Source organism: Artemia franciscana, chromosome 8 (assembly GCF_032884065.1).
Source record: "Artemia franciscana chromosome 8, ASM3288406v1, whole genome shotgun sequence".
Classification (NCBI taxonomy): domain Eukaryota; kingdom Metazoa; phylum Arthropoda; class Branchiopoda; order Anostraca; family Artemiidae; genus Artemia; species Artemia franciscana.
Genome location: NC_088870.1, coordinates 40605253 through 40632828, shown reverse-complemented (window position 1 = coordinate 40632828; position 27576 = coordinate 40605253). Strand labels below are relative to the sequence as shown.

The following is a 27576-nucleotide window of genomic DNA, read 5'->3' as shown; positions in this document are numbered from 1 at the left end:
CAATTTGCAGTCGTTGCCCTGGTGCTGCTGGCTGGGTAGTTAAACCTGGATTCATGGTTATTTAACCTGTGGACTATTTTGAACCAAATGACCTTTTCAAAATTTTTATTGGAATACGTTTGGTGAAAATGGTGGTTGAGAGGGGGAAACCGTTTGTCTTCTGATTACCTTCAATTCTTCAAAAGGGAACTAGGAATTCCAATTTTCTATCTAATAAACTCCTTTCAAAGTTTATACGACCATAATTGGGCTTTAATTAATGTTTATGTGTTTGTTGACAGAAGCCAAATCTCACCCTCCTGCAATTTGATATGAGCTCTGCGTGTGAAATTACCTTTGGCTAGAGATTGCATTTTCTGACATAAATTGAATATATATTTGTGACTAGTAGATATCTTTTGTCTATGCCTACACCATCTGTGTTTTATAGACTTTTAAGTTAGGATAAATTTTTAAATCGTTATTTAAAGGAGAAAAGAATTATTTATTTAGTTCAAATTAAACTAAGTTAATATTTGTCTTATGAATTGATACTTTGGTATGCTTGTATTTATCTTTCAAGTTGGGAGGTGTGGGTTCTGGTTGCTGAGCCTTAAAGTGTTTATGAATTTGGGTGCTGTGGGCACTGGGCTTTAATTTATCCTTTCCAAGATGTTGAAAAGTAGGGCCTAGCTTAATTCAAATTTTAGTATGTATTTGCTGAATAGATTTTTTGGTAGATATCTTCAAGTCTATTTATTTGGTAAAATTCTAGTTTATTAACTTATGGCTATATTGGAAAGGGGTTAGGTTATGAAAATGAAACTTTCAGGGATGGGTCTAAAGGCTAAAGTATATCCCTGGAAGGTATTTTGAAGTACCTACCTCCACTCCTTCTCCCTCTAGAGGTTCCGACATTCAGGCTCTGAAGAGCCTGAAAGTGAGGCTCAGAAATCCAATCAAATAACAGAAATTGTATTTTCAGAACTAAAGGCAGAAAAGTAACTAGTAGGCCTAGGCCTAACCAAAAATTTGGGTAAAATGTAATTTTGTCAAAATTTTAATAGGTATAGACCTGTCATATAGGCAAATTTCAGTGCCCTCTACAGGGAGAAGGAGGGGAGATGGGTACTTCAAAATACCTTCCCAGGATATACTTTATGTAGATAACTTTGAAAACCACACTGCCTTTTCATGACAAAAGTAAAACACTTCAAAATAGGGATGAAACCTTTTTATTGACAGTGAAAAGATATAAAATTATTTAACTGGATATTTTGAACACATATACAGTGTTCATCATCAGCAGTAAAACAGCTGATGATGAACACTGTATATGTGTTCAAAATATCCAATTAAATAATTTTATATCTATTCACTGTCAATAAAAAAGTTTCATCCCTATTTTGAACTGTTTTACTTTTGATATATTTTAGCCTGTAGACCCATCCCCAAAAGTTTCATTTTCCTAACCTAACCCCTTTCTGAGATTGCAAGAAGTCATTAAAATAGAATTCTAGTGTTTATGTTAGGCTACTAATTAACTGAGAAGCAGATTTTTTTTGTGATTATTGTTGAACTTTTTTTATGATGACCGGATTCTTAGTTCACTAAAAAATTGACTATAAAACTGTTATTATAGAGTCTTTGTTCTTAGATATCAACAATTAATTTTTGGAAAGAAATTCAAACTTGACAGCTAATATTCTGAAACCAGATCAAATTATGCTGCAGCAATGCGCTAAAGGGCCAATGCAGCAACCTTAGTAGTCAAGAAGCATTGTTAATCTGATTACTTACTTACTTACTTACTTTATAAATGGTATTATGTAATGGTGCAGTGGGTTTGATCTCAGCATGGTAATACAAGACCTAGAGATCAAACCTGGCTATAATAACACACTTCAGGGACAACACAAGACCTTATTAGTCCAGATATGTTGTTTGTCTGATATAATACTTTCAAAGATAGAAATGTAACATTTGGCTAGTAAAACTCCATGGTAAAAGGCTTGCGTCTTGGAAAATATAATGATTCATTTATGGTTTCCCAGATTGAATAATGCAGCTGTTAATTAAAGTTGCTCACTTGGAGACAGTATCCATAACACTGGGGTTTACTTTTCTTCTTGCAAATAGAAACAAGAAGTGTAAAATTTTCACAAAATGGTTGATATCTTATTAGTCCAGATGATTTTGGCCTACTTCATTGTTTTAACTGATTTAGGCCTCACCTTCTGAACTTTCACAGTTCACAATTATGTCAAATAAATTACTAAAAGCAAAAAATAAAAAAAATTCAAGTCTTGTTAAAACAAAGTGCAACTAGTGTTGGACAACAATCTATATTGGTATTGTTATATTAGAGGAAATATCAATTATCAAAACATAAGCTTTGATAATAAAAACAATATTTGAAAGTTTTTGACTATTTTCTGCTTTTTCTTATATTTACTAGATGTATGTCCTGAAGAAAAGATCCAACAAAAAATTATTTTGTAAATGGACAAGAAGAAGAACAAAAATATATTTAATCTATTGACTCATACATCCCAATGCTCAGTACACATATGTGGATCTATAAGCTGGCATAGATTGTTCACAAATTTTAAATGTGTTCAGTGAGGGTGGACTTTCAAATATTGCTAAGGACCTCCAAAGGACTTGGCTGTATAAAGTGCCTTCTAGGCTTAAAGGCCTTGCTTGGATCACACCCATCATGATTGTAACATATCTTGATTTGCATTTTATGCAAACGTATATTTCCATCAACAATTTTTTCCTGAGTACAATAGAGAGACATAGGATTTGGCATTTCTGGCTACTAAATCTTTATCAATATATACAACTGTCATGACAGTTGCTGTGATTTCCCCACTACAGAATTAAACTAGTCAATGGGGAGTATATGGCAAAGTTTCAGTTGTCAATACAAAGCATGCTTTGCCAGCAGCCAAATCTATAAAGGCTCTGCAGATTTTCAATAGGGAGTCTTGGAGAAAACTAATCCATTCAAGTCATTGAAGTCTTGTAATTTGAGTTTCTCAGAAATTTGTATACAAGGTGATAGGAGGTGATCAGCTGAAAAAAATTTGTGAGATTTTCAAGAAAGGGAGGAACATTCCCAGAAAGACAAGGAATTTTAATGAAGAGAACACCACCAGATTCATCATATAATGGAACCCTACTGTAAAGGTTCCAACCTCCTATCTGTAAAAATTTGTAATTTTGTGTTCTTTGTCAGAAGAAAGATCATAGATACATGTTTGTTGTTACATTTTTTTTATTCATACATTTGTTGTTGTTTTTTTCACCAGGAGGATCATGTTTTCACAAGGTGGCTCATTCAAGTAAAAATTAAAAGTACTAGAGTCCCTTCAAAACAACCAAAAATACTGGAGGGCAACTAGCCTCTCTCCCATGCCCTCTACCCCCAAAGTCATCCAATAAAAATTTGAGATATATTTTTGTTCACCATGTCTGAAAGATCAAATAATTATGTTTCTAGTAATGACATGACCCCCCCACAACCTGGGGGAAAGGCTGTAAATTTTGCCTGTTATCTATGTATAGTATTTTTATTTGTAAGTAAACATAAATTTTTTCAGGGAGGGAAAATTGTCTGGGGGGATTTTCTATAGGTAGGATTTTCTATAGGAAGGGAAGTTTCCAGGGATAAACTTACAAAGAGGAATTTACATGGGAGAATTTGCCAGAACTACACAAAAATTTTCCCTCTTTCTCTTTGCTGATGCAATTTTTACATCTAGAAATGTTCCAGTTAAATTGTAATGACCCTCCACAGTACCTTTGGAAAGGGCTATTACATTATGTGATTTGCCTATTTTTTGCATATAGTATTGGTTATTTGGAAGAAAACACATTTTTGTGGAGGGATGATTTTCCAGGAGGAGAATTTTGAATGTACAGGGAAGTTTCCAGGGATGAACTTACAAGGAGAAATTTTTCCAGAATTTATGCACAAGGTTTATCATACTTTCTCTTCTTGATTCAATTTTACATTTTGATGTGTTCCAGGGAGGTTTCCGGGTGAACTTTTCTGAATAGTTAAGATTATCTGTGGTATTTTTCTGTGGAAGAGAGGGATATTCTGTAGGAGAAATTCTTGATGGGAGAATTTTTGGTGAGAAACTTTCCAATGGGAGGATGAAATTTTGAGAAAAAATTTTTCTGCTAAAGAAAGAAACAGCTTCCTCAGTTTGTTATTTTTGAGCCCCAAGAAGTTCCTGCCTGCAATAAAGAGATTGCTGCTTGTGTAGTGTCCACCATCAACAAGATGAATTGCAAATTCAATGGCCTGCTTGACTGTTTGAACCAGAAACCTTTACCATGGCCTGAAGGCAACCCTGTTGCTGCTCAAGCTAATAAGTCTACCCCTTCTCCTCCATCTTACTCAGTAGTCTTGAAAAAGCCTCTCCTACCATTGTTACCGCAGAAGAAAAGACAAACTTCCTGTTGAATATTTGTGGTGATGTTTTGAATGATGACGATTTTGATCTCTGTTGAGGGAAGTATGAATGGCGCCTTGTAACTAAGAACAAATCTAAAGCAGCAGTACTAGCAACATCTATTACCGAAAAATCGTCTTAAACATTGGCAAGCGTTAAAATTCCCACTTTCATTGGTATGATCAAGTTTGTCCCAGCACCTTATATTAATGGTGACGCACTTAAGAGAATTGTACTGAATTGTGAAAAAGCTGATCAATGTGGCAAAACCAGATCCTTTAAATTATACTTCTCATCCCGTAAGCATCTGAACCATGCCATGAAAAACCCTCCTAAAATTGACTTGGAGCAGTACCCCATTAAGGAATTTATCTTTCTTCCAAATCGCTGTTTTAACTGCCAGAATTTTGGTCATATTTCTACTACCTGTCCTAGCCAGCAAATTTGCTCTTGATGCGGAGAAGGAGGTCACGTCTCTAGCCCAACCAGTCTTGTGGAAACCCTATAGCATGCGCCCTCTGCAAACCAAAATGCCGTACTTGCCATTCCTTCAAGTGCCCTGCAATAATAAAAATCGTCAGTGAGCTGAAGCAGCCCAGTGTCTAGTAGCCCAGCCTGTGTCAAAATTATGTCATGGAACATGAAAGGAGGAGTCCCCAACAAACTTGCCATACTTCAAAAATATTGTCCAGACTGTGACATTATGTTTATGCAAGAACATATGCTCTCTCCTCACAATATTTTTCTCCTAAAGTTCTCGCACGTATTTACTTTTTACTTCAAGCTTGCAAAACTTCAATCTTTCAGACGCCCTTTGGGTGGCTTGGCGATTATTTGTCGCCTGTATATTGAAAGTGAGGTGTTATTTATGCATGATCACTTCTTGGCTATATCTTCTGGTAGTATCATATTCTTCAATGTATACCTTCCTACATACTTCCATGATGATAAATCAGAACGAAAGTTTATGAACGCAGTTCGCGAACAAGCAAAGTGCCTGAAATCTGTGACCCAGAAAGATTTGCAATGTGTAGTCATGGGGGACTTCAAATGCAACCTGCTTGACACCATGGATGCCCGTAGTGAGCTTCTAAACGGGGTCTTTGATGACACACTTATCATCCTCCCAAAAGACAGTGATTACTCCTTCATTCACAACTCTAGGTCTGTTTCAAACATTGACCACATGGCCTGCTCTAAGAATATTAACGGAAGTGTAACTGTTCTAAAAGACGTGGTCTTTGCTGATCACTTATCCCTACTAGCATCTCTAAGCATAAAACCAGCTCTGCATTAACCCAAGAACAACAATTGGAAAGTCGTAAGTGAATGGGATAAAATTAATACTACTTTGTATCATCAGGTGCTGAACTCACTTCTTGTAAAATATGAATCCCCTTCCATTTACTCCAAGTGAATTCAAATTTTGATCCCGCAGATGCGAGAGTACTCATCAATATATTCTGTGCTGAGGCTACTCACTTGCTGCTCTTAGCTGAAAAAAAAGCAGTTCCTACTAGAAAGGTTAGAATGAAAACAGAAATGCCCAAATTCTCTCAAAATCCAGCTCTAGTTAAGTGTTTTGCCAACAATGCAACGATGCTAAGTTTTGGTTTAGAATCTGGCAAGATTGTGATAGGCCCAAATCTGGCCCTGTTCACTCTGTCCGTTTATGGATGAAACGACAATTTGACAAGCAACTGAAAACTCACCATATAAAGTTTAAAGAAGAGTACTCCTCCAGAATCGTAAGTGACCCGAAACTAATCTGGAAAGCCCGGTTGAGTGAACCGGCCACTGGAAAACCCCATGATTTCATTAGCAAAAAAGATTGGGAATTGTGCTTTTCCAACGAATTCAGTGCCCCCAACTCAAATACGTCTAATCCCGTAGCAAACCGGCTAGAATTGGTATTATCCAACCAGTGTATTCCTGATTTTGTTGTTACTTATGGAAGCGTACGTAAAGCTATTTTAAAGCTGAAGAAGAAACATTGCTGTGGTATAGACGAACTGTGCCCGCTAAATCTACTACACAGTACCACTATGCTTTAGAGTATATGATGCTGCTGTTCCAGATTATTTTCACCACTGGTATAGTACCTGACTCTTTTTGTATTGGTTTGCTTTTGCCCATCCTTAAAAAAGGGAAACCAACAGATCAATGCTCTTTGTACAGGCCAATCACTGTTGCTCCAGTGCTCTGTAAAGTTCTAGAGCTCTTAGTCACAAAAGACATTCAATATTTGTGCCGAATGCCTGACCACCAGTTCAATTTTCAACTGGGTCTAGGTTGTGCTCACACTCTCTTCAGTCTTGCCACTATTCTAGCAGATTCTGGTGACCTTATAGTGATCAGTGCTTTTGATGTGAGTAGAGCGTTTGATTTGTTGATTCACGCTCAGGCCCTTTTAACTGCTTACCAACAAGGTGTAAACCTCCGTGTCACTAGTGTACTGTACAATGTGTATTGCCGTTTAAAAGTTCGTATAAAGATAAGTAACTGCATCACACCAGTGGTTGTTCCAGTAAAGAAAGGTGTCTGCCAGGGTTTATTATTATCCCCAAGTTTGACAATAACAGCATTTAAATGTCCAGGCATGTGTCAATGTTTCATGTATCTTTAAGAATATAAATGTGTTGCTACTTAGATAGATAGATAAGATTTTATTTTCACCAAAATTTTCATGGCACTCCCAAATTTCTTACATACGTGGACAATCTATTAAATCTAAGTCGATCTATTAGGAGTCTGCAATCGAATTTCTCGATCCTACTAGGTGAATACCGAAAAATCAGCCTCACTTTCTATACTTCTAAATCTGCAGTTCTTTTTTTCAACGATAGTTCTTGTCAGCCTGAACACCTGCTGCTGGATAGCGAGTCAATTACCTTTTCATCTCACGTTGTGTATCTGGGTCTGCCCATGGGCTGTATATCTTAACGAAACTCTTCTACTGCTCGTCAAACACGTCGAGAAAAAACTCCGCCCCCGCTTATGGGTCTATTGTTGCCAGCAGACTCCTTTTCTGTCGAAAGTATCTCGCGAATATGTATAACGCTGTCGCACTGCCGCATATTCTATATATCGTGCCATTTTGGAATTTATTAACTGACACCCAAAAACGCAAGATCCGGTCCCTTTATTTTAGGTTCGTGAAGTTCCTGCTGCAGTGCCCCCTGTGGACAGGAAATGCTTATATGATAGATAAACACAGGATTGCAGACCCCAGTATTGCAGTAAACTGGTTGGTTTCTAATTTTCAGACAAATTGGAACCACCCCTGGCTTAAACATTTCTACAGTTCTTGATTGCGTATTTTTCCATGTTGTGTTTTAAATTTCTCTCCGTATTTCTTCTCTTTTTTCTTTTATTTTTTTCCTTGTACTCCGTTTTGTTCCATGTGAAAAATACGGGTAATAAATATTTTACTTACTTCATAGTATTTGGAAGCTTGAATTCAATGCAGCAAAATGTAAGACCCTGGGAAGAAAAACCCACACACCCAGTACCATATGAATTGTAGTGATGGCTCTTGCAAAGCTATTTCTAGTAGCCATCCATATAGAAATCTTGGTGTCCTGTCATCCTGAGTGGGATGTTCAGTTGACCAAAAATCAAAATGTACCTTTTAATTCTGCTGCTACTACTGTTATTACTAATACTTAGACACTATTACTGCTACTACTGTTCCTATTGTTATCACACTAGCACAATTAAGGCTACACGTATGAAGGTGAAAATTTGACAGAATATTGAGGGGGAACTAGAACTAAGTGAAATTACACTATGTGCATGTAGATTGTCAAAAGAACGTATCTCAAGAATTAATTCGGGTATTAAGTTGAAACTTCTGGAGAATATTTAAAGGGGAATTATCAATTGATAAAAAGGTAATATATTCATGTCACTACTAACACTAATACCACTGCCACTTTTCTTTATGCTACTACTGCTACTAAACTACTCCCAACTACTGCATCAATTGCAACAACTAGTAAGGCTTAGAGTATTAATAAGAAAAGGGTGTAAAAAGCGAAACAAAAGACATTATGTGCATTTATATTGTCAAAATAGCGTATCTTAAGAATTAATTTGTGTATTAAGTTAGAACTCTCAGAAAATACTTAAAGGGGAAGATCAATCGACCAAATGGCAATATGTGCACACTACTATTATTACTACTGCTACTGCATTATTTACTATTTCTACTACTGCTCCAGTTACTACTTCTATCACAACTACTTGTAAGGTTAAAGGCATTAAAATGAAAATTTCAAAAAGTATGTGCATATTTAGGTTATCAAAACAGCAAATCGACAATATCATAGCAATGGCTAATTGTATGAAGCTGAGTAGTTATACTACTACTTAGACTACTGTTACAACTATGCCTAAGGGTATGAAAGTGAAATTTGCAGAGAAAATGTCTCTAAGTTTCTGTTTTACAGATGAAAGCCTGCCATCTGTATGCAGGTTGTCAAAAAGGTATATCAGCAATATCTTATGAACAGTTTCAATTGCGAAATTCAAAATTACAACGCTTGTTATGGGGGATGTTGAACCAACCAAAAGACAATATTTGCATCATAATACTACTGGTTCTACTCCTGTAGCTACTGGTGCTATTGTTATTGTTACTACTATTACTGCTACAAAAGCTAAGACTACCACAATTAAATCTTTTCCTACTTTTACTGCTGTAACTTCTGGTGCTACTAATAATACTAAGAAACCTATGGGTCTCAAGGCGAAAATCTCGGGCAATATTATAACTGTATCGAAATAAATCAAAACACACTATGCCCACATAGATTGCAGGAGGAAGTTCCAGCAAAGCTTTAGCACCGGTTGATGGTGCTAATTTAAAAATTTCATTGTGTACTGAAGGGGATGTTCAAAAAAGGATGCTATGTGCATACTGCTACTAATTTCTAGTATTGCTACTACATAAGCTAAATGTATTAAGGTGAAGCTCTCAAGGAATATTTAGACGGATGCTGAACTAAATCAAAACGAACTACGATCATGTAGATTGTCAGTAGGATGACGAAGTATAGTAAGTTAGACCTTTCAGGGTAAATTGTGACAGATTTTGAACTTGCCAAAAGACACTGTGTATACTTTTGATGTTACTTCCTCGGTTACTGTAACTAATGACACCTAATGGCATTAAGTTGAAATGTTTAGAGGGAGTTTTAATTAAACAAAAACTATACACATGCAAGTATTAAAAGGGCATATAAGCAATATCATAGGTAGCGCTGCTCTATCATATTAAGTAATATCATTGATATTTTAAAGGAGCTATTTTGATTGGAAATTCAAAGTTCTAGTACCCTTTTTAAGAGTCAAATGTGATTGGAGGGCAATCATCCCTCCTTTTAGCTCATAATTTTTTAAACACTTCCAATCAAAATTTAAGGTTGCTATTTTCTTCTGCATAGCTGAATGGGCTTGTAACTGTATCTCTAGGGCTATGGTGTAGGTCAACTCCCTAACAGTTTCGCAATTTGCCTGTGTTAATGCTCATTGCCCACAATGCATCTCAACTGTATCCTGAGAAGAACTGATGGTACTATGTTCAAACTTTTGGGGCTACTTCTATTACTACTTCTGCTGTTAGTATTTGACTAAATCAAAAGAGTGTAAGTGTATCCAGGCTGTCAATGAGCATAGATAGATTTTTTTGCGAATGATATCAAGTTTCCTATTTCAGGTCAACTAGAGGAGGTATAAAACTAAATTAAACACTCATATTTGTATCCAGATTTTTAAACGAGAGTATGTTGTTAGAAATTGTTGAAAATTTTTCTCCAGTATACTAATAGCAGGCCAAACTAAATTCTTGAAGAAAAACCGAAAAGATTTAAACTATTATTTTCTTTTTCCTGAAAAGATTATGTCAGTATAAAACTAAAAGAAATTAATTGCAAAACTTCTTACACAAAATATGTTTTTCCAAGAAAAGTAAAGAACTCCATTAAACCAAAAATGAGAAAAGATAAAATCGAATAATCTATTAAGGGAAAAACTACCACAAGTCAGCATTGATAAATAAATGAAGCCCAAAGCGAACAGAAATTACAATAAATAACCAAATCAAGTCCAAAACGAGCAGAAATTAATATGAGTAGGGCTCAAAACCCCTATGCCTTCCCAAGGCCAGAAAATAATTTGCACTTTACTGAAACCATATTTGCCCCCTTGGAGCAAATATGGCTCTTAAAAAAGGGATGCTGATATAAACTTCAGAGGGGGCTCATTTGATCGGAAACTAAAAGTTCTAGTTCATTTTTGGAGTCAAAAGAGATGTGAGGGTAACTAGCGCCCCCACCCCCTTTTTCCCCAAATGCATCGGATACAAATCTTTAGATATCCATGTTGTTAAAAAGAATTCAAAGATCAGATCACAAAACTCCTATGTCAGCTAAACCTCCAGGGCCTGGGAGTAGGCGTTATAGCTTATACCCTGGGGCATATAAGGTTCTTACGGTAAGGATGATCGTATAAACTTCAGAGAGAGCTCATTTGATTGGAAATCGAGAGTTCTAGTGGCCATTTTAAGAGTCAAAAGTAATCGAAAAGTAACTAGCCCCCTCCCACGTCTTTTTCCCAAATACATCCATAGAAATTTTGAGGTAGCAATTTTTTTTAAAATTAGTCCTTAGATCATATAACAAAAACTCCGGGGTCGACACAACCCGCCAGAGTCCGGGGACTGGTGTTGTAGATTATGCTTTGGGGGCTGTATTTGTATTATACGTTAAAAGGAAACTAATCAAGGGACAAAATATTTGAAAACAATGGGTATTTTGATGGTAAAGGAATTTTCTTCTAGCATCTTCTAGTATCTTTATGTTTTGTTTTTGTTGTTTTTTAGTATTTTTTCTCTATTTATAAGTATGACAGTTGATGCCAGCTTATGTACAGTAGATTTATAAGGAGGTCGAAGAAAGTACATGTATGTAAAAGAAGGTTCCATTGCAATTGAACTCTTGTGTAAAAAAACCCTTGTGCACCTGACCCTATGTGGAACTGAACTCTTTTAAAACTAAAACTCATTTAACTGTGCTCCCGTACAACCCAACCCACGTTTTTTTATACAATAAAACAGCTTTTTTGTATTAATGATCTTGACAGGCATTTATTTCATAACTGTAACAAACAAACAGTTACAACAAGATAGAACATGTAAATATTGCTAGTACTTTATTAAAAACACGTAGCTAATTAAAAAAACAGGATACTTCCCTTGAAAGAAACAAAGTCTATAACTAGCCTGCACTAATTTATAAGCGGCTTTTTAGTTTTTCATCAGCTATAACATTTATAACTTTTACTATACAATTTAAATTCTAAGAAAAAAAAAACTCAGGTTAAATTAATGACATAATGAGCTATTTTTTTTCAGAATTCACTAAATGTAGTGAAATATCATGAATGAGCTTATTTATGCTGGTTTTCGCATAAATTCATTGCATAAACTCTAAAACAGGCCTTCTTAAACTACGGGCCGCGACCCCAAATGCGGCCGTGTAGCAAAATTCTGGGGTCGCGAGGGATTATTATGTTTGGTATATAAATACACGATTTTATAACATCTAGATATGTATTTTTGGAATTACTCTCACGAACCTGCACACAAAAAAAAGGTTGGAATGCGCGCACGTGGGTTCAGCGAGTCAATAATTGAATAACGCTGACTGTAATTTGAACTAGTGTAGTAGTTACTCTCTTCGCAGTGTTGTCATTGCCTTATTTCTCCCCAGAATTAGCTTAGTCTGACGGCAATATGTTTTTTTTTTACTTTATCTATTGGCTTAAATCTTGGCTTATTTGATTGGGATTTAGCTTATTTTTTGGTATGTAATACGTTTTCAGAATTTTTTTTTCTTCAGACATCCATACATCATTTGAATCGAATGATTTTTATGTCACATAACGAAGCTATACTCTCAGTATGCTCAAAAAACAGAGAAGGACGAACTAAAGGCCTTTGTTCGTCAATTCTTCAAACTGGTTGGGGGCTATATTCTTGGAGATTATGTTTGACACTGTAAAAATTGTTTTTCAAGGCTCTGGCATGTTTTTTGTGCCTTCTGGCAATACTGGGTCGTCTAGTGAAGTCAATTACTATTGTTTCACCGTAACAATATTTTTTTTTTATCGTTAATCACTAATTAATCAATTACTATATGCAATATGTTATTTTCTATATTCATTTGATATTGTGATCATAATGATTTTTAGCCATGGATAAAGGGCTCAACTTACACAAGAATGGTGCTGACGCAGACAATAATGCTAAAAACTCTGCCAGTCAGGACAAAGTATTGAAAAAAAACATCTAATGTACAAAAAAGAAATATGATGAGTGATTTCTTCAATTTTGCTCTACATTTCAAAAGTGTAACGGTTATGAACCACCCCTTTGTTTGATCAGCTATAAATTATAGGCTCCGGAGACTATGAAGCCTTCAAAATAATAATAAATCTTGAATCAAAACTTGTTCTTCTATCAATATACTAAAATATTATTTTGAAAGACCATACAAATCTTTAAATAAAGCAAAAAAAACCTTTGAGAATATTATGACCATTAATGAAAAATGTTAGTAAAAAGTAAAAATATTTACTAACGTTATATGAAATTTCATACTGTATTGCTAAAAATAATGATCTTCACCATGGGAGAAGATCTTGTATTGCCTTCTGCTATTTGTAGAAAAATGATAGAAATGCTTGATGAAAGTAAATATGCCCATGATATTCAAAAAATTTCTTTGTCAAACGGCTATGTCTTGAGTAAAATTTCTGATATTATCAAGGACGAAATAGTGCAACTTGTTACAAGAATTAAAGAAAGCCCAAAATTTTCAATCCGTTTGAAGGAAACACTGAAATTTGCTCCATTGTTATTATATGTCAGGTACAATTATAAATATTCGTGGAGGAAGAATTGTTATTTTTGCGTCCTATGAAGACCATACAATAGGAAAAGACATAATTATATTGTAATGTCGAAAATTTTTTAATACTGACTGCTTGGAAGGAAAAAGTTGCTGTTGAAAATGTACAATTGGTGTAAGGGTAAGGACGCACAAAGATATTTGTTTTAAATAATTTTTTCAAGCTGCGCATTATGATCATATAAATTTTACTCATTGCTTTATTGTCCAAGAGGCCCCTGCAGCAAACAAATTAGCACCAGAATTAAACTATGTGCTTCAGAATGCGTTGAGATTAGCATTATAATTAAATTATGTGCTTCAGGATGCGTTTAGATTAGAACCAGAATTATACCTTGAGCTTCAGGATGCGTTGAGATTAGCATCAGAATTAAACTATGTGCTTCAGGATGCGTTGAGGTTAGCACCAAAATTAAACTTTGCAATTCAGGATGCGTTGAAATTAGCACGAGAATTAAACTATGTGCTTCAGGATGCGTTGAGATTAGCACCAGAATTAAACTATGTGCTTCAGGATGCGTTGAGATTAAACATTTTATTAAGAGCCATATCCTTAACAGCCGTTTATTTTCAAATTTCTCTAAGGATGCGGACTCCAACTACAGAGATCGTCAAGGTTGTGAAGTGGTCGAAGTTTAATAATATTATTGTTATTAAAAGACGGAATTGAAATGTTTTTAACCCAACGGAAATAGTCTAAAATGACTTGTGACTATCCAAGTTGTGTTATTTGTCAGATATCTGTGCAAAATTAAATAATATCAACTTCAGGATGCGTTGAGATTAGCACCAGAATTGAACCATGAGCTTCATTGATTATTATTCGCATTTTTGTGATGCGTTGAGATTAGCACCAGAATTAAACTATGTGCTTCAGGATGTGTTGAGATTTGCACCAGAATTTAACTTTGTGCTTCAGGATGCGCTGAGATTAGCATTAGATTCAAACCATGTGCTTCAGAATGTGTTGAAATTAGCATCAGAATTAAACTATGTGCTTCAGGATGCGTTGAGATTTGCACCAGAATTAAACTATTTACTTCAGGATGAGTTGAGATTAGCACCAGAATTAAACTTAGTGTTTCAGGATGCGTTGAGATTAGCACCAGAATTAAACTATGTGTTTCAGGATGTGTTGAGATGATAAGTTTTATTAAGAGCCATACCCTTAGAAGCCGTTTATTTTCAAATTTCTCTAAGGATGTGGACTCCAACTAAATAGGTCGTCAAGGTTGTGAAGTGGTCGAAGTTTAAGAATATTATTATTATTAAAAGACGGAATTCAAATGTTTTAAACCCAACGAAAATGTTCCAAAATGACTTATGACTATCCAAGTTGTGTTATTTGTCAGATATCTGTGCAAAATTAAACAATCTCAACTTCAGGATGCGTTGAGATTAGTACCAGAATTAAACCATGTGCTTCAGGATGCGTTGAGATTAGCACCAGAATTAAACTATGTGTTTCAGGATGCGTTGAGATTATAAGTTTTATTAAGAGCCATACCCTTAACAGCCGTTTATTTTCAAATTTATCTAAGGATGCGCACTCCAACTACAGAGGTCGTCAAGGTTGTGAAGTGGTTGAAATTTAAGAATACTATGTTATTAAAAGAAGGAATTGAAATGTTTTTAACCCAACGAAAGTGTTCCAAAATGATTCATGACTATCCAAGTTGTGTTATTTGTCAGATATCTGTGCAAAATTAAACAATCTCAACTTCAGGCTGCGTTGAGATTAGTACCAGAATTAAACCATGAGCTTCAGGATGCGTTGAGATTAGCACCATAATTAAACTATGTGCTTCAGGATGCGTTGAGATTTGCACCAGAATTAAACTTTGTGCTTCAGGATGCGTTGAGGTTAGCACCAGAATTAAACTTTGCAATTCAAGATGCGTTGAAATTTGCACGAGAATTAAACTATGTGCTTCAGGATCCGTTGAGATTAGCACCAGAATTAAACTATGTGCTTCAGGATGCGTTGAGATTATAAATTTTATTAAGAGCCATACCCTTAACAGCCGTTTATTTTCAAATTTCTCTAAGGATGTGGACTCCAACTAAAGAGGTCGTCAAGGTTGTGAAATGGTCGAAGTTTAAGAATATTATTGTTATTAAATGACGGAATTGAAATGCTTTTAACCCATCGAAAATGTTCCAAAATGACTTATGACTATCCAAGTTGTGTTATTTGTCAGATGTCTGTGCAAAATTAAACAATCTCAACTTCAGGATGCTTTGAGATTAGCACCAGAATTAAATTATGTGCTTCAGGATGCGTTGGGATTAGCACCAGAATTAAACTATGTGCTTCAGGATGCGTTGAGATTTGCACCAGAATTAAACTGTGTGCTTCGCGATGCGTTGAGATTATAAGTTTTATTAAGAGCCATACCCGTAACAGCCGTTTATTTTCAAATTTCTCTAAGGATATGGACTCCAACTACAGAGGTCGTCAAGGTTGTGAAGAGGTAGAAAGTTAAGAATATTATCAAACAGTTCGTGGTAACGAACTGTGGTAAGGAGCGACCCGGCTCAATAGTAACTGAAACTCTAAAAAACCGAATTTTGATACCTATAGTTACATCAAAAGAATCACATTTTAATGCTCATTTTAAATATATAAGTTTCATCAAGTTTAATTTTACCCATCAAAAGTTACGAGCCTGAGAAAATTTGCCTTATTTTAGAAAATAGGGGGAGTGCACCCCTAAAAGTCATATAATCTTAACGAAAATCACACCATCAAATTCAGTGTATCAGAGAACTCTACTCTACAAGTTTCAAGCTCCTATCTACAAAAATGTGGAATTTTGTATTTTTTGCCAGAAGTCAGATCACGGATGCGTGTTTATTTGTTTGTTTGTTTGTTTGTTGTTTTTTTCCCAGGGGTGATCGTATTAATTCAATGGTCCTAGAAGTCGCAAGGGGGCTCATTCTAGCGGAAATCAAAAGTTATAGTGCTTTTTTTAAGTGACCGACAAAATTGGAGGGCACCTTGGCCCCCTCCAACACACGCTTTTATCCCAAAGTCACCGGATCAAAATTTTGAGATAGCGATTCTGTTTAGCATAGTTGAGATTCTAATAACTATGTCTTTGGGGACGACTTAATCCCCCACACATCCCGAGGGAGGGGTTGCAAGTTACGAACTTTGACCATGGGTCAAATATACTAATGGTTATTATGAAGTGTACAGACGTTTTCAGGGGTACTTTTTCGTGTTGGGGTGGGGGAGGGAGTTACGTGGGAGGATCATTCCATGGAGGAATTTATCACGAGGGAAGAGAATTTCCATGAAGAGCACAGGATTTTCTAGCATCATTTAAAAAACACAATGAGAAAACAAATGATATTTTTTTTTCGACTGGAAGTAAAGAGCAGCATTAAAACTTAAAACGAACATAAGATATTACGTATATAAGGGGATTCGTCTCCTCCACAATACCTTGCTCTTTAAGCTAAAGTATGTTTAATAATTTCAACTATTTGTTCAACGGCCTTTGTGATTCAGGGGTCAGTCTTAAAGATTTGGGACACCATTCAAGCTTAAGTGTAAAGAACGATTTATTGACGAGGGGGCGAGCCCCCTCATATACGTAATAAAATTACACAAATATAGAAGTTTGTTACATAAGTTAATCCGTTAGGTACTCACGTTTATTACTAACAAAAACTTTCGTAAAAAAATCTAGTTGCATTTTTAAGTAACCAAAAATTGGAGGGCAGCTAAGTCTTCTCCTCAGCCGTTTTTTATCAAAATCGTCCGATCAAAACTATGATAAAACCATTTAGCGAAAAAAAATATGCAAATTTCGTATTAATTATTCATGTGCGGTGAGCCAAAATCAAAACATCCATTAATTCAAAAACGTTCAGAAATTAAATAAAAAAAGCAAGTTTTTTTTAACTGCAAGTAAGGAGCAACATTAAAACTTAAAACGAACAGAAATTGTTCCGTATATTAAAGGGGTTGTCCCCTCCTCAACACCTCACTCTTTACTATAAAGTTTTTTTTATTGTTTTAAAAAGTAGATTTGTAGCAAAGAGTCAAACTTTAGCTTTAAGAGCGAGGTGTTGAGGAGGCAACCCCTTTAAAATACGGAATAATTTCTGTGTGTTTTAAGTTTTAATGTCGCTCCTTACTTGCAGTTAATAAAAAAGCTTTTTTATTTATTTAATTGTTATTAAAATTTGGAATTGGAACGTTTTTAACCCAACGAAAATGATCCGAAATGACTTCTGACTATCCAAGTTGTGTTATTTGTCAGATATCTTTGCAAAATTAAACAATCTCAAGTTGTCTCTCCAAAAAATGTAGTATATTTAATTCAAATCATAAAATTGAAAGTCTTATAAAAGAAAACATCAATATATGGTGAAGTATGGTAGAAATATTTTTTTTGAAATGTTTTTCACTGTCGACAATTTTATTCCAAAAATTATTGTAGATCACTTAAAAGCGCTAGAAACACAGTTTTGTACATATTTTATATTAAATATGGATTTTAAAAAGGTTGCTTGAATTCAAAAGCTATTTTGGATTGGCTTAAGTGAGACTGGTCACCTGTCACTTAAAGCTGCTGAAGAATCTGCTGATCTTTCGAGTGGCTCAAACTTAAAACTAGAGTTTACAAAACAGCCCTTAACTGAATCCTGGACCAGATCTTGAACTGCCGACAATCGCTGATATGACGTTAAATGTTCTTCTTTCATGAGATACTACATATTTGTGTTACGTTACTTTTTCAGCTTTAACGAATATTAAATCCCTACATAGTTTATTGCAAAAAAATGTTCAAGAGGTCTTACATCAAGCAGCATTAAACATTCCCAAATATTTAATTTATTTTGCAATATAGCGGGTTTGCATTCAAAATGTGTTGGGTACAATTATTCTTCGTATTATGAAGAAAGAATTGTTTTCTGACTTTAAACTGTCCAAATACTTTATCCCCCCTCCTTACGTGTAAATATAAAGCCCAAATTATATACCATGGTTTCAGCGGTAGCTGCAACCTAGTACATAACGAACAACAGCCCATAGTAACCAAAAGCTAAAAAATAAATTTAGAAAAAATTGTCTGGTGAAAAAATTGTATATATTGGTTATATTAAAAGAACCTTGAACTCAAGACTGGTAATAATTATTTTGGTTTGTCCTAAAAGTAAAAGCTTATTGCGAAACGAAATTTATGGTGACTTCGAAAAAATTCCTAAGACCCCTCGAAAAAGGCGTCAGATCAAAATGCAAAGTGTACTATTGGAATCAGCATAGTCAAAGACCTCACATAGGTTTACAGCCCCCCCCTTAATAACAAGGAATTTTTTTTTGCATGGGTAGCACTGATCTGTCTCCCGTTTTTTTCCCCTTTTTTTTCAGGGCTAGCGGTTTACCAGAAAATCATAGAGATGTTTAATGGCTCATTTAAGAGCTATTTTTCATATATACTTTCTTTTTATAAATTGCATCATCTGCAAGTGCCAAATGGCACTAAAAATGGCACTTTTGTGCCATTTCTCAAGGGGTGGGCCTAGCGGGCAACCAAAATATCGTAGACAGATATTCAATAGTTCATATAAAAGCTATTTCTCATGTCTACATTTTCCTATAAGTTCCACCATTTGCAAGTGCCAAATGGCACTTTTGCTGTCATGTCTCAAGTGGAAAAGCTAGGACTAGTGGGCTACCAAAGCTTCTTAGAAAGATTTTATTTTAATACTTACCACTCAGTGCCTGCGTTCGAATATATTCGAGTTAACTTAGATGTTCTCTCCCTTTTATTTATGCTATAGAAAAAAAATTAGAGAGAGAGAGAGAGAGATCTTTTTCTATAGCATAAATAAACGGAAAGAACTCTCTCTCTCTCTCTCTCTCTCTCTCTCTCTCTCATCTCTCTCTCTGTCTCTGTCTCTCTGTCTCTCTGTCTCTCTGTCTCTCTCTCTCTCTCTCTCTCTCTCTCTCTCTCTCTCTCTTCTCTCTCTCTCTCTCTCTCTCTCTCTCTCTCTCGCTCTCTCTTTCTCTTTCTCTCTCTCTCTCTTCTCTCTCTCTCTCTCTCTCTCTCTCTTTCTCTCTCTCTCCCTCTCTCTCTCTTTCTCTCTCTCTCTCTCTCTCTCTCTCTCTCTCTCTCTCTCTCTCTCTCTCTCTCTCTCTCTCTCTCTCTCATCACTCTCACATCATGTAAAATGTCACATGGGATATGAGGCCTGTGATATCTATGGATCTATGCCTTTGTGGTCTGCTAAATAGATATATTGCTCTTTTCCTTTTCAGATTTGGTTCACATTCCAGGATGGAATGTAAAACATGTCAGAAACAGCTATTTGCTGTCACGGATGTTACTTTTTATAAGCAAGAGGAAAACCAGATCCACCTTTCATTGAAACCTGAAATTCGAAGCGCTGTTGAACATCAATCTTTGACCTATAGCAAAGGGAAAAAATTTACTGATGTGAACTGCAAGCACTGTTCTAAAACTATTGGCAAAGAACTCCCCTATGGTCCAAACAATTCACTTTTTGTTACTTTTGGCATCGAAAAAGTCCTTTTGATGCACAGACAAATACCATCAAGGTCAAAATGGCGTACAAGCATGAATTTTTTCCCCGAAATTGAAGTAAGAAATCAGAACCAATTCTTTGGAAACTCTTTTGTCCTTACTCCTGTTTCTAAACAGGAGAGTGTAGCGAAATCTATACAATTTCCAGATCCTAAGAACGTGAACAATTTCAGCTGGTATATGCCCGAGTGTGATAAAGTCCCCAGAGACTATCAAATAGAATGCTACGTTGAATCCTTGCTACGTGACCTAGTAGTTGTTATTCCAACAGGTGCTGGGAAAACTTTAATTGCAGCCATGTTAATGAAAAAAATGAGGCTACTGAATCCTGACCATTTAGTGTTATTTGTTGTCGATCGGGTACCGCTAGTGTTTCAGCAAGGAGAAGCTATTGAAATTGACTCAGGATTAAAAATGTGTCGAATGTGTGGAGAAAACAAGTCACCACGAATCATACGACGGCTCCAAGGTGGAGCTTTTGATGGACTTGTTTGCACAGCCGGAGCTTTGATAAGTCATCTTCAGAGGTAAGTATCACAGACGTTTTTGACTTTTTGATGATTTTTTTTGTATATACTATGTATTTATTTTGATTTGAGCTTGTTAATCACAATAATCCCTGACCTCAGTCACTTTGTATTATATGTGTTTTTTTGCTGCTTATCCTTGATGCTGGTCATTCAGGTAAGGGTTTATCCCCATTCAAATACATGCTTACTGTATTGTTTATAAATAAATAAGTCCTTTCGCTTTTGGTTAATGTGAACTTCTTTTCCTGCCTTTTTTTCCAGTAATGATACTTGCTTTAATTTCGTTGCTGTATAACTTAGAAACAATCAGACATCTTCCATTATACATACTCACTAAAATAGCATAATCGTCGTTTTATTCTTGAGTTTTGATTCATAAGATTGCAAAATAGTTATTTCAGTTGAAATAATTGCCCATTGGTACGAAGTCTCTATGATTATTGTGTAATTTTTTTTCTCTCTCTCTTTTTTTTTTGTTATTCTTTGTTTTAAGACTTAATGCAGCAAACTCAGCAATTTCAGTCTGATTAAGAAATTATGGTGTAAATTCAATTCCTTCTTCGTATTTATCTTTCGTTGAATCACAACTTATAGAATTTGTATTCTCCTGGGAGGTTATTGACAGTCTCTGCATTAATTTCACTTGCTTATTTTTTGAGTGATGCTAAAATGACGTGTTCCATTCCGCTGTAATTTGGTTCCTTTGGGAGAACTTCCTGTTCGATTGATGATGCTCGCTGTCGCACGTCCTCTAACCGCAGATTTTCTTTCGCACAATTTTCGTTTGCGATTTTTCTCGATTTTTTCTGCCATTTGTCTTCTAATCTGAAATTACGTTGTGCATCATTGCTGTTTGTGATTCGTTGTTGTATATATTCTAAGTGTCAATTTTGCTCATCATTGTTTTTGTTTACGATTCGTTGTGATTCTCACTGTCGCTTGTCTTCTAGCTGTAGATTTTGTTGTGTGTCATTTTCGTTTTTTTTCTGATAGAATTCTCGCTGCTGTATGTCTTCTAACCTCAGATATCATTGTGCGTCATTTTCATTTGCAGCTCATTTTTATGCTGGTCACATGTCTTCTAACCCCCGATCTTGTTGTGCTTAATTTTTGCTCATGATTATTTTAGACAGTTTTGCCATGTCATTGATTTAGTTGTTCGGGTTTATTATTTATTACCTTGCGATGGTGTACTGGACAAGGCCGCACCTTCTGAGTGAAGGTTCGCAGGTTCAATCCCACGCGTCGCAAGGAAGGGTCCATGCAAATAGAGCATAATAAATTTATCATCTTGTATAATTTTGGGTGACGTACCAGATACCAAAAACTACTTTTCCAGATTTGCCCCAGTAATCATTTTTGTTTTAATTATGTTGTTACAGAATTTGTAACTACCACTAACCGCGAATTCTGTTGTATATAATTTTTGTTTGCAATTTGTTGTGATGATTGTTGTTACATGGTTTTTAAGCGTAAGTTTAGTTTTATATAATCTCTTTCCATGCGTTATGATTCTTGCTGTTGATCGTCTTCTAACAGTAGATGTAGTTCTGTGTCATTTTTGCTTGTGATTCGGTGTGATTCTCGCTTTTGCTCGTCTTCTAACAGCAGATTTGATCCTGCACCGTTTTCATTTGTGACTTACTGCTTTGATTGTTATGCTTGTTTTGCTTCGTTTTTATTCATTATTACCTCGGACATTTTTTAGGTGCTTTTTGCAAGGGTTGTATGGATTCATTGTATTGTTCTGCTCAACGCTATTAAAGAAAAGAAAATTCCCAATCTTTTTCCAGTTGACAATCCTGTAATACTTCCTTGCATAGCCTATAGATACTCCAAATACGAGCACGTCACATAAGGAGATAGTGGCCGCCTCGTAACAACGCACAGTGTCGTATGGGAGCTTCGCAACATTGCATAGGAACAAAGCGGACTCCTCGCAACACGTAATAGGGACATAAAACGCGACTCGCAACTTATTTTCGTATTTGATTTAGTAACCACTAAGGAGGCTAAGTTATCATGGTTGCTGTGGTAGCTGCAACCTAGTAAAGAACGAACCACAACATATAGTAGGCCTAACCAAAAGTTCAAAAACGCGTCTAGAGGAACACTACCTAGTAGAAAAAAATTATCATCTGACACTGATTCACAAATAGTAAATATTATTTCAGTTTGTGTTAAACAAGAAAGTTTATCGCGAAAAGAAATTTAAGGTAATTTCATAAAAAGCCCGAAACCCCTTGAAAATCACACCATTGAAATCAGCATGGTCGAAAACATTGAATAGGGAAATTACAGTCCCCCTCCTAGAACAACAAGGAAAATAAGTTTTTTTCATGGATAGTACTGAATCTGTCCCTTTTTATGGCAATTGAGATTTACCAAATGACATATAGCGATCGCAAATTCTGTCGGTCTGTCTGTCTGTCTGTCTCGGTTTTGCTAGTTTAGGCACTTCCAGATAAGCTATGACGATGAAATTTGGTAGGCGTATGGGGGACCAGACCAGATTAAATTAGAAATAGTCGTTTCCCCGATTCTATCATCTGGGGGTGGGGGGTGGGACGGTTAATTCGGAAAAATTAGAAAAAATGAGGTATTTTTAACTTACGAGCGAGTGATCGGATCTTGATGAAATTTCATATTTAGAAGGACCTCGTAACTCAGATATCTTATTTTAATTCCCGACCGGATCCAGTGTCATTGGGGGGAGTTGAGGTGGGAGAGCCAGAAAACTTGGAAAACGCTTAGAGTGGAGAGATCAGGATGACACTTGGTGGGAAGAATAAGCACAAGTCCAAGATACGTAACTGAGATAACTGGACCGGATCCGTGCTCTTTGGGGGAGTTTGGGGGGGGGGGTAATTCGGAAAAATGAGGTATTTGTAACTTACGGACGGATGATCAGTTCTTAATGAAATTTGATACTTAGAAGGATCTTGAGCTTCAGCGCTGTTATTACTAATCCCGACCAGATCTGGTGATATTGGGAGGGATTTGGAGGGGGGAAACGAGAAATCTTGGAAAACTGAGAAAAATTGAGGTATCTTTATCTTACGAATGGGTGATCAGATCTTAATGAAACTTGATATATAGAAAGATCTTATGTCTCAGATGCCCCATTTTCAATCGGATCCGAATCGGAATTGAATCGGATCCGGGGACATGGGGGGTTGGAGGGGGGAAACAGAAATCTTGGAAACCGAAAATCTTGGAAAACGCTTTGAGTGGAGAGATCGGGATGAAACCTGATGGGAAAAATAAGGACAAGTTCTAGATATATGACTGACATAATGGGAATCGATCCGCTCTCTTTGGGGGAGTTGGGGTTTATTTCCAGTGCTTTGGCGGGTTCGGTACTTCTGGACGTGCTAGGACGATGAAAATGGGTAGGCGTGTCAGGGACCTGCACAAATTGACTTGATAAAGTCGTTTTCCCCGATTTGACATCTGTTGGGCTGAAGGGAGAGGAAATATTAGAAAAAAATCAGGTATTTTAAACTTACGAGTGGGTGATCGGATCTTAATGAATTTTGATATTTAGAAGTACCTGTAGAGCTCTTATTGTAAATCTCACCGGCATTAAGCCTCTGATTTACATTTTAAATCAATCCATTGATTTTTAGAATTTTGCTAGAGCTCATACCATATGAGCTCTTGGCTCTCGGCTCTTCCGACCTCGTCATAAGCGCCATATGAGCTCTTAGATCTTGTTTTTTGTTTAGCAGGGCTAGGGATGACCAGAACATCATAGAGAGATGTGTAATAGCTCATTCGAACAGAAATTAAATTTACTATTGGCTTTTTTATGTGACCAAAAAGATAGGAGGGCAAATAGTCTCCCTCCCCCCAAAGTCATCCAATAAAAATTTTGAAATAGTTATTTTGTTCAACATAGTTAAAAGATCCAATATCTGTGGTTTTTGTGATGATACGACCCTTCATAGTCCCTGGGGAAAGAGCTGTACGTTGTATTGGTATCGGAAGTATCGATATCACGCATATCAGTGTGGCCGTATTGTTATTGGGCCTATTGGTATTGGAAGGTATCGGATCGGGCATATCAATACTGGTTTTTTTTTCAATCATGGTTTTCCAATATTTCCAACGTTTTCTACGATTTCCGAATGTTTGAAAACAAATTTGTCCAAGACCCCTTGAGAAATGGCATCAGATCAAGTCAAAAGTGCACCATTGGAATTAGCATGTTCGGAAATCATGTATAAGAGAATCCAGGGGACCCGGGGTTCCCCCAAGATTTTCTTTTTTTCTTTTTTAAATAAACTTGTCAATTTTGTCATTTATTGGTGCCTTTGTCGCATTGCCCCCTCCCCCCTCAACACTTTGATCCTTCTTTGTAGAGAAGAATTACTGTCTTTCATCCTGAACAATGAAAATGTCTTTGGCTTTCACAGCTTAGCGGTCCAAGGGTGTTATTCCCTTGTCTATTTTTCAAATTTTATTTTTGAGATTACTCTGGGCCTACTTTCGTAGAGCAAAAGTTGGCACTTGTGTAATATACCGACCACACTGTTGCTCTTCTTCGGTTTAAAACCGGTTTCTCTGCGCGCAGTAGTTAGCCCTAGTGAAATAAACGACTATGCAGGTATATATCGATTAAATATTTAATATATATGGTTGGTTAGGTTAGGTATTTAATATAATGCGTTCTAGGAGGCCCGCTTTTCATAATTTTCAGTTGTAGTTTCCATTATTTGCTAATACAGCATTATATTTTCATAGTATTTTGCTATATTCATTATGATTAACCAAAATTCAATTCCTGAGTGTGGTTGGTATAATAAACAAAGACCTGAAACTTAAAGTACATTTTCTCTTTTCCAGCTCTGGAAGATAATTCCTAATGTTAAGTTTAGTGCCATTTCCAATATTATATCATACAAAAAAAAATCTACGAATCTCAATCTAAAAAACATCCAACCAGGCATCAGTCTGGGACCTTGTTTTATCGGTGTCTGGCGTTTACTCCTCCCCCCTGGCGATTCCCCCGGTAAATACTTCCTGCGGAATATGCCCCCTGGAAAATCCCCCCCTGGAGGCTTTCTAAATTTCAGAATTTTATTTTAGTTTTGTTTTCTTAATTTCCTTGGGGGGGAAGGAATTTTGGTACTTGTGTATTATGCGCCATTCACTCAAGTTTAATCGAGAAATTTCGGCTATAGATTTGCGCATTAGGGGGGGGGGGTGAAATATAGCGGGTTTGCATTCAAAATGTGTTAGGTACAATTAATCTGCATATTATGAAGAAAGAATTGTTTTCTGACTTTAAACTGTCCAAATACTTTATCCCCACTCCTTATGTGCAAATATATAGCCCAAGTTATATATCATGGTTTCAGCGGTAGCTGCAACCTAGTAAATAGCGAAAAGCAGCCCATTGTAACCAAAAGTTAAAAAATAAATTTAGAAGATAATTGTCTGGTGAAAAAAATTGCCATCTGACACTGACTTAAGAATGGTAACAATTATTTTAGTTTGTCTTAAAAGTAAAAGCTTATTGCGAAAAGAAATTTATGGTGACTTCGAAAAAATTCCTAAAATCCCTCGAAAAAGGCGTCAAATCAAAATGCAAAGTGTACTATTGGAATCAGCATTTGCAAAAACCTCATATAGGGCAATTAAAGCTCCCCCCTTAATAACAAGGAAATGTTTTTTGCATGGGTAGCACTGATCTGTCTCCCGTTTTTTTTTTCTTTTCTTTTTCAGGGCTAGCGGTTTACCAGAAAATCATAGAGATGTTTAATGGCTCATTTAAGAGCCATTAACATTAAATAGCACTGATCTGTCTCCTGTTTTTTGCTTTTTCTTTCAGGGCTAGCAATTTACCAGAAAATCATAGAGATGTTCAATGGCTCATTTAAGAGCTATTTCTCATATCTACGTTCTTTTTATAAATTGTATCATCAGGAAGTGCCAAATGACACTAAAAATTGAGCTTCTGTGCCAATTCTCAAGGGGTGGGGCTAGCGGGCAACCAAAATATCGTAGACAGATGTTTAATAGTTAATATTAAAGCTATTTCTCATGTCTACATTCTCCTATAAATTCCACCATTTGCAAGTGCCAAATGGCACTTTTGCTGTCATGTCTCAAGTGGAAAAGCTAGGACTGGTAAGCTACCAAAGCCTCTTAGAGAGATTTTCAATGGCTTATTTGAAAGCTATTGCTCATATCTACGTACTTTCTATCAGTTCTACCATCCGCAAGTGCCAGTAGCACTAGAAACGGTACTTTTGGTGCCATTTCTTAATTCGAAAAGCTTGGAAGTATAAAACGGTACTATTATAAAAATTATGGTCCAAAACTCTTAACTGGAGATTTACAAGAGCCCCTCCTCTATACTTCCCCTGCCACCCTCTTAGTAAGTCTCATTAGACCGTTGGGAGAATTAACTATGAACTATTTGACACGGTCAGCCAACGTTGAGGCTCGCAAAACGATTTTTAAGATTTCGAATTTTCTCAAGAGGAAAACATTCATAGAATAACAAATAATTGAATCTTGAAATTTCAAATGACTATTCCTTGACGTACCTCCTCCCCTTCTATTTGGAAAATTCAGCTTTACCAAATATAGTTTATTGCTCTCACTCTTTATAATAGAAACTTGAACTAACTCAATGCTTTATAATAACCATTTACAAATGTATTTTCTTAATATGGTCCAATAACTATGCTTTTGGTGATGACAGAACTCTCCATAGTCAATCAATCAATCAATCTATTTATTCAACTAATAAATGTACAACAATAACACTTCAACATAGACTCCCCCGCAAGGCTCTATGGTCAGGAAAAAAACAGGGAAGAAACAAAAATGAAACAAAAAAGAAGAAAAAAAAGAAGAATATTTTCAACGAAATGCTTCAACAAAAAAAAGGAGAAAAATCCTCTGGATTAGAGAAAACAAGTAGAAATATTGAACGCAAGTCAAAAACACCCATTATTGTAAACATTTGTGACCCAGGTTAGAATCACCCATACCCCCCCCCCCCAAATAAAAATAAAATATAAACACAAAATATCAGGACATTAGAAAA

The 27576-nt window shown here is 35.9% G+C and overlaps 1 protein-coding gene across 2 annotated transcripts in view; it reads left to right on the top strand.

Annotated features, from left to right (window-relative positions):
• Nucleotides 1-426: 426 nt before the first annotated feature.
• The window catches only part of LOC136030426 (uncharacterized), a 55298-nt gene continuing 28148 nt past the window's right edge, over nt 427-27576 (top strand). Inside the window, exons 1-2 of one of the 2 annotated variants that reach the window (XM_065709395.1) lie at nt 427-538; nt 19698-20510. In XM_065709395.1, the coding sequence (XP_065565467.1) occupies nt 19717-20510 (794 nt within the window). In that variant the 5' untranslated portion in view covers nt 427-538; nt 19698-19716. The remainder of the gene's footprint in view (nt 539-19697; nt 20511-27576) is intronic. The other variant, XM_065709396.1, reaches the window with a different exon arrangement.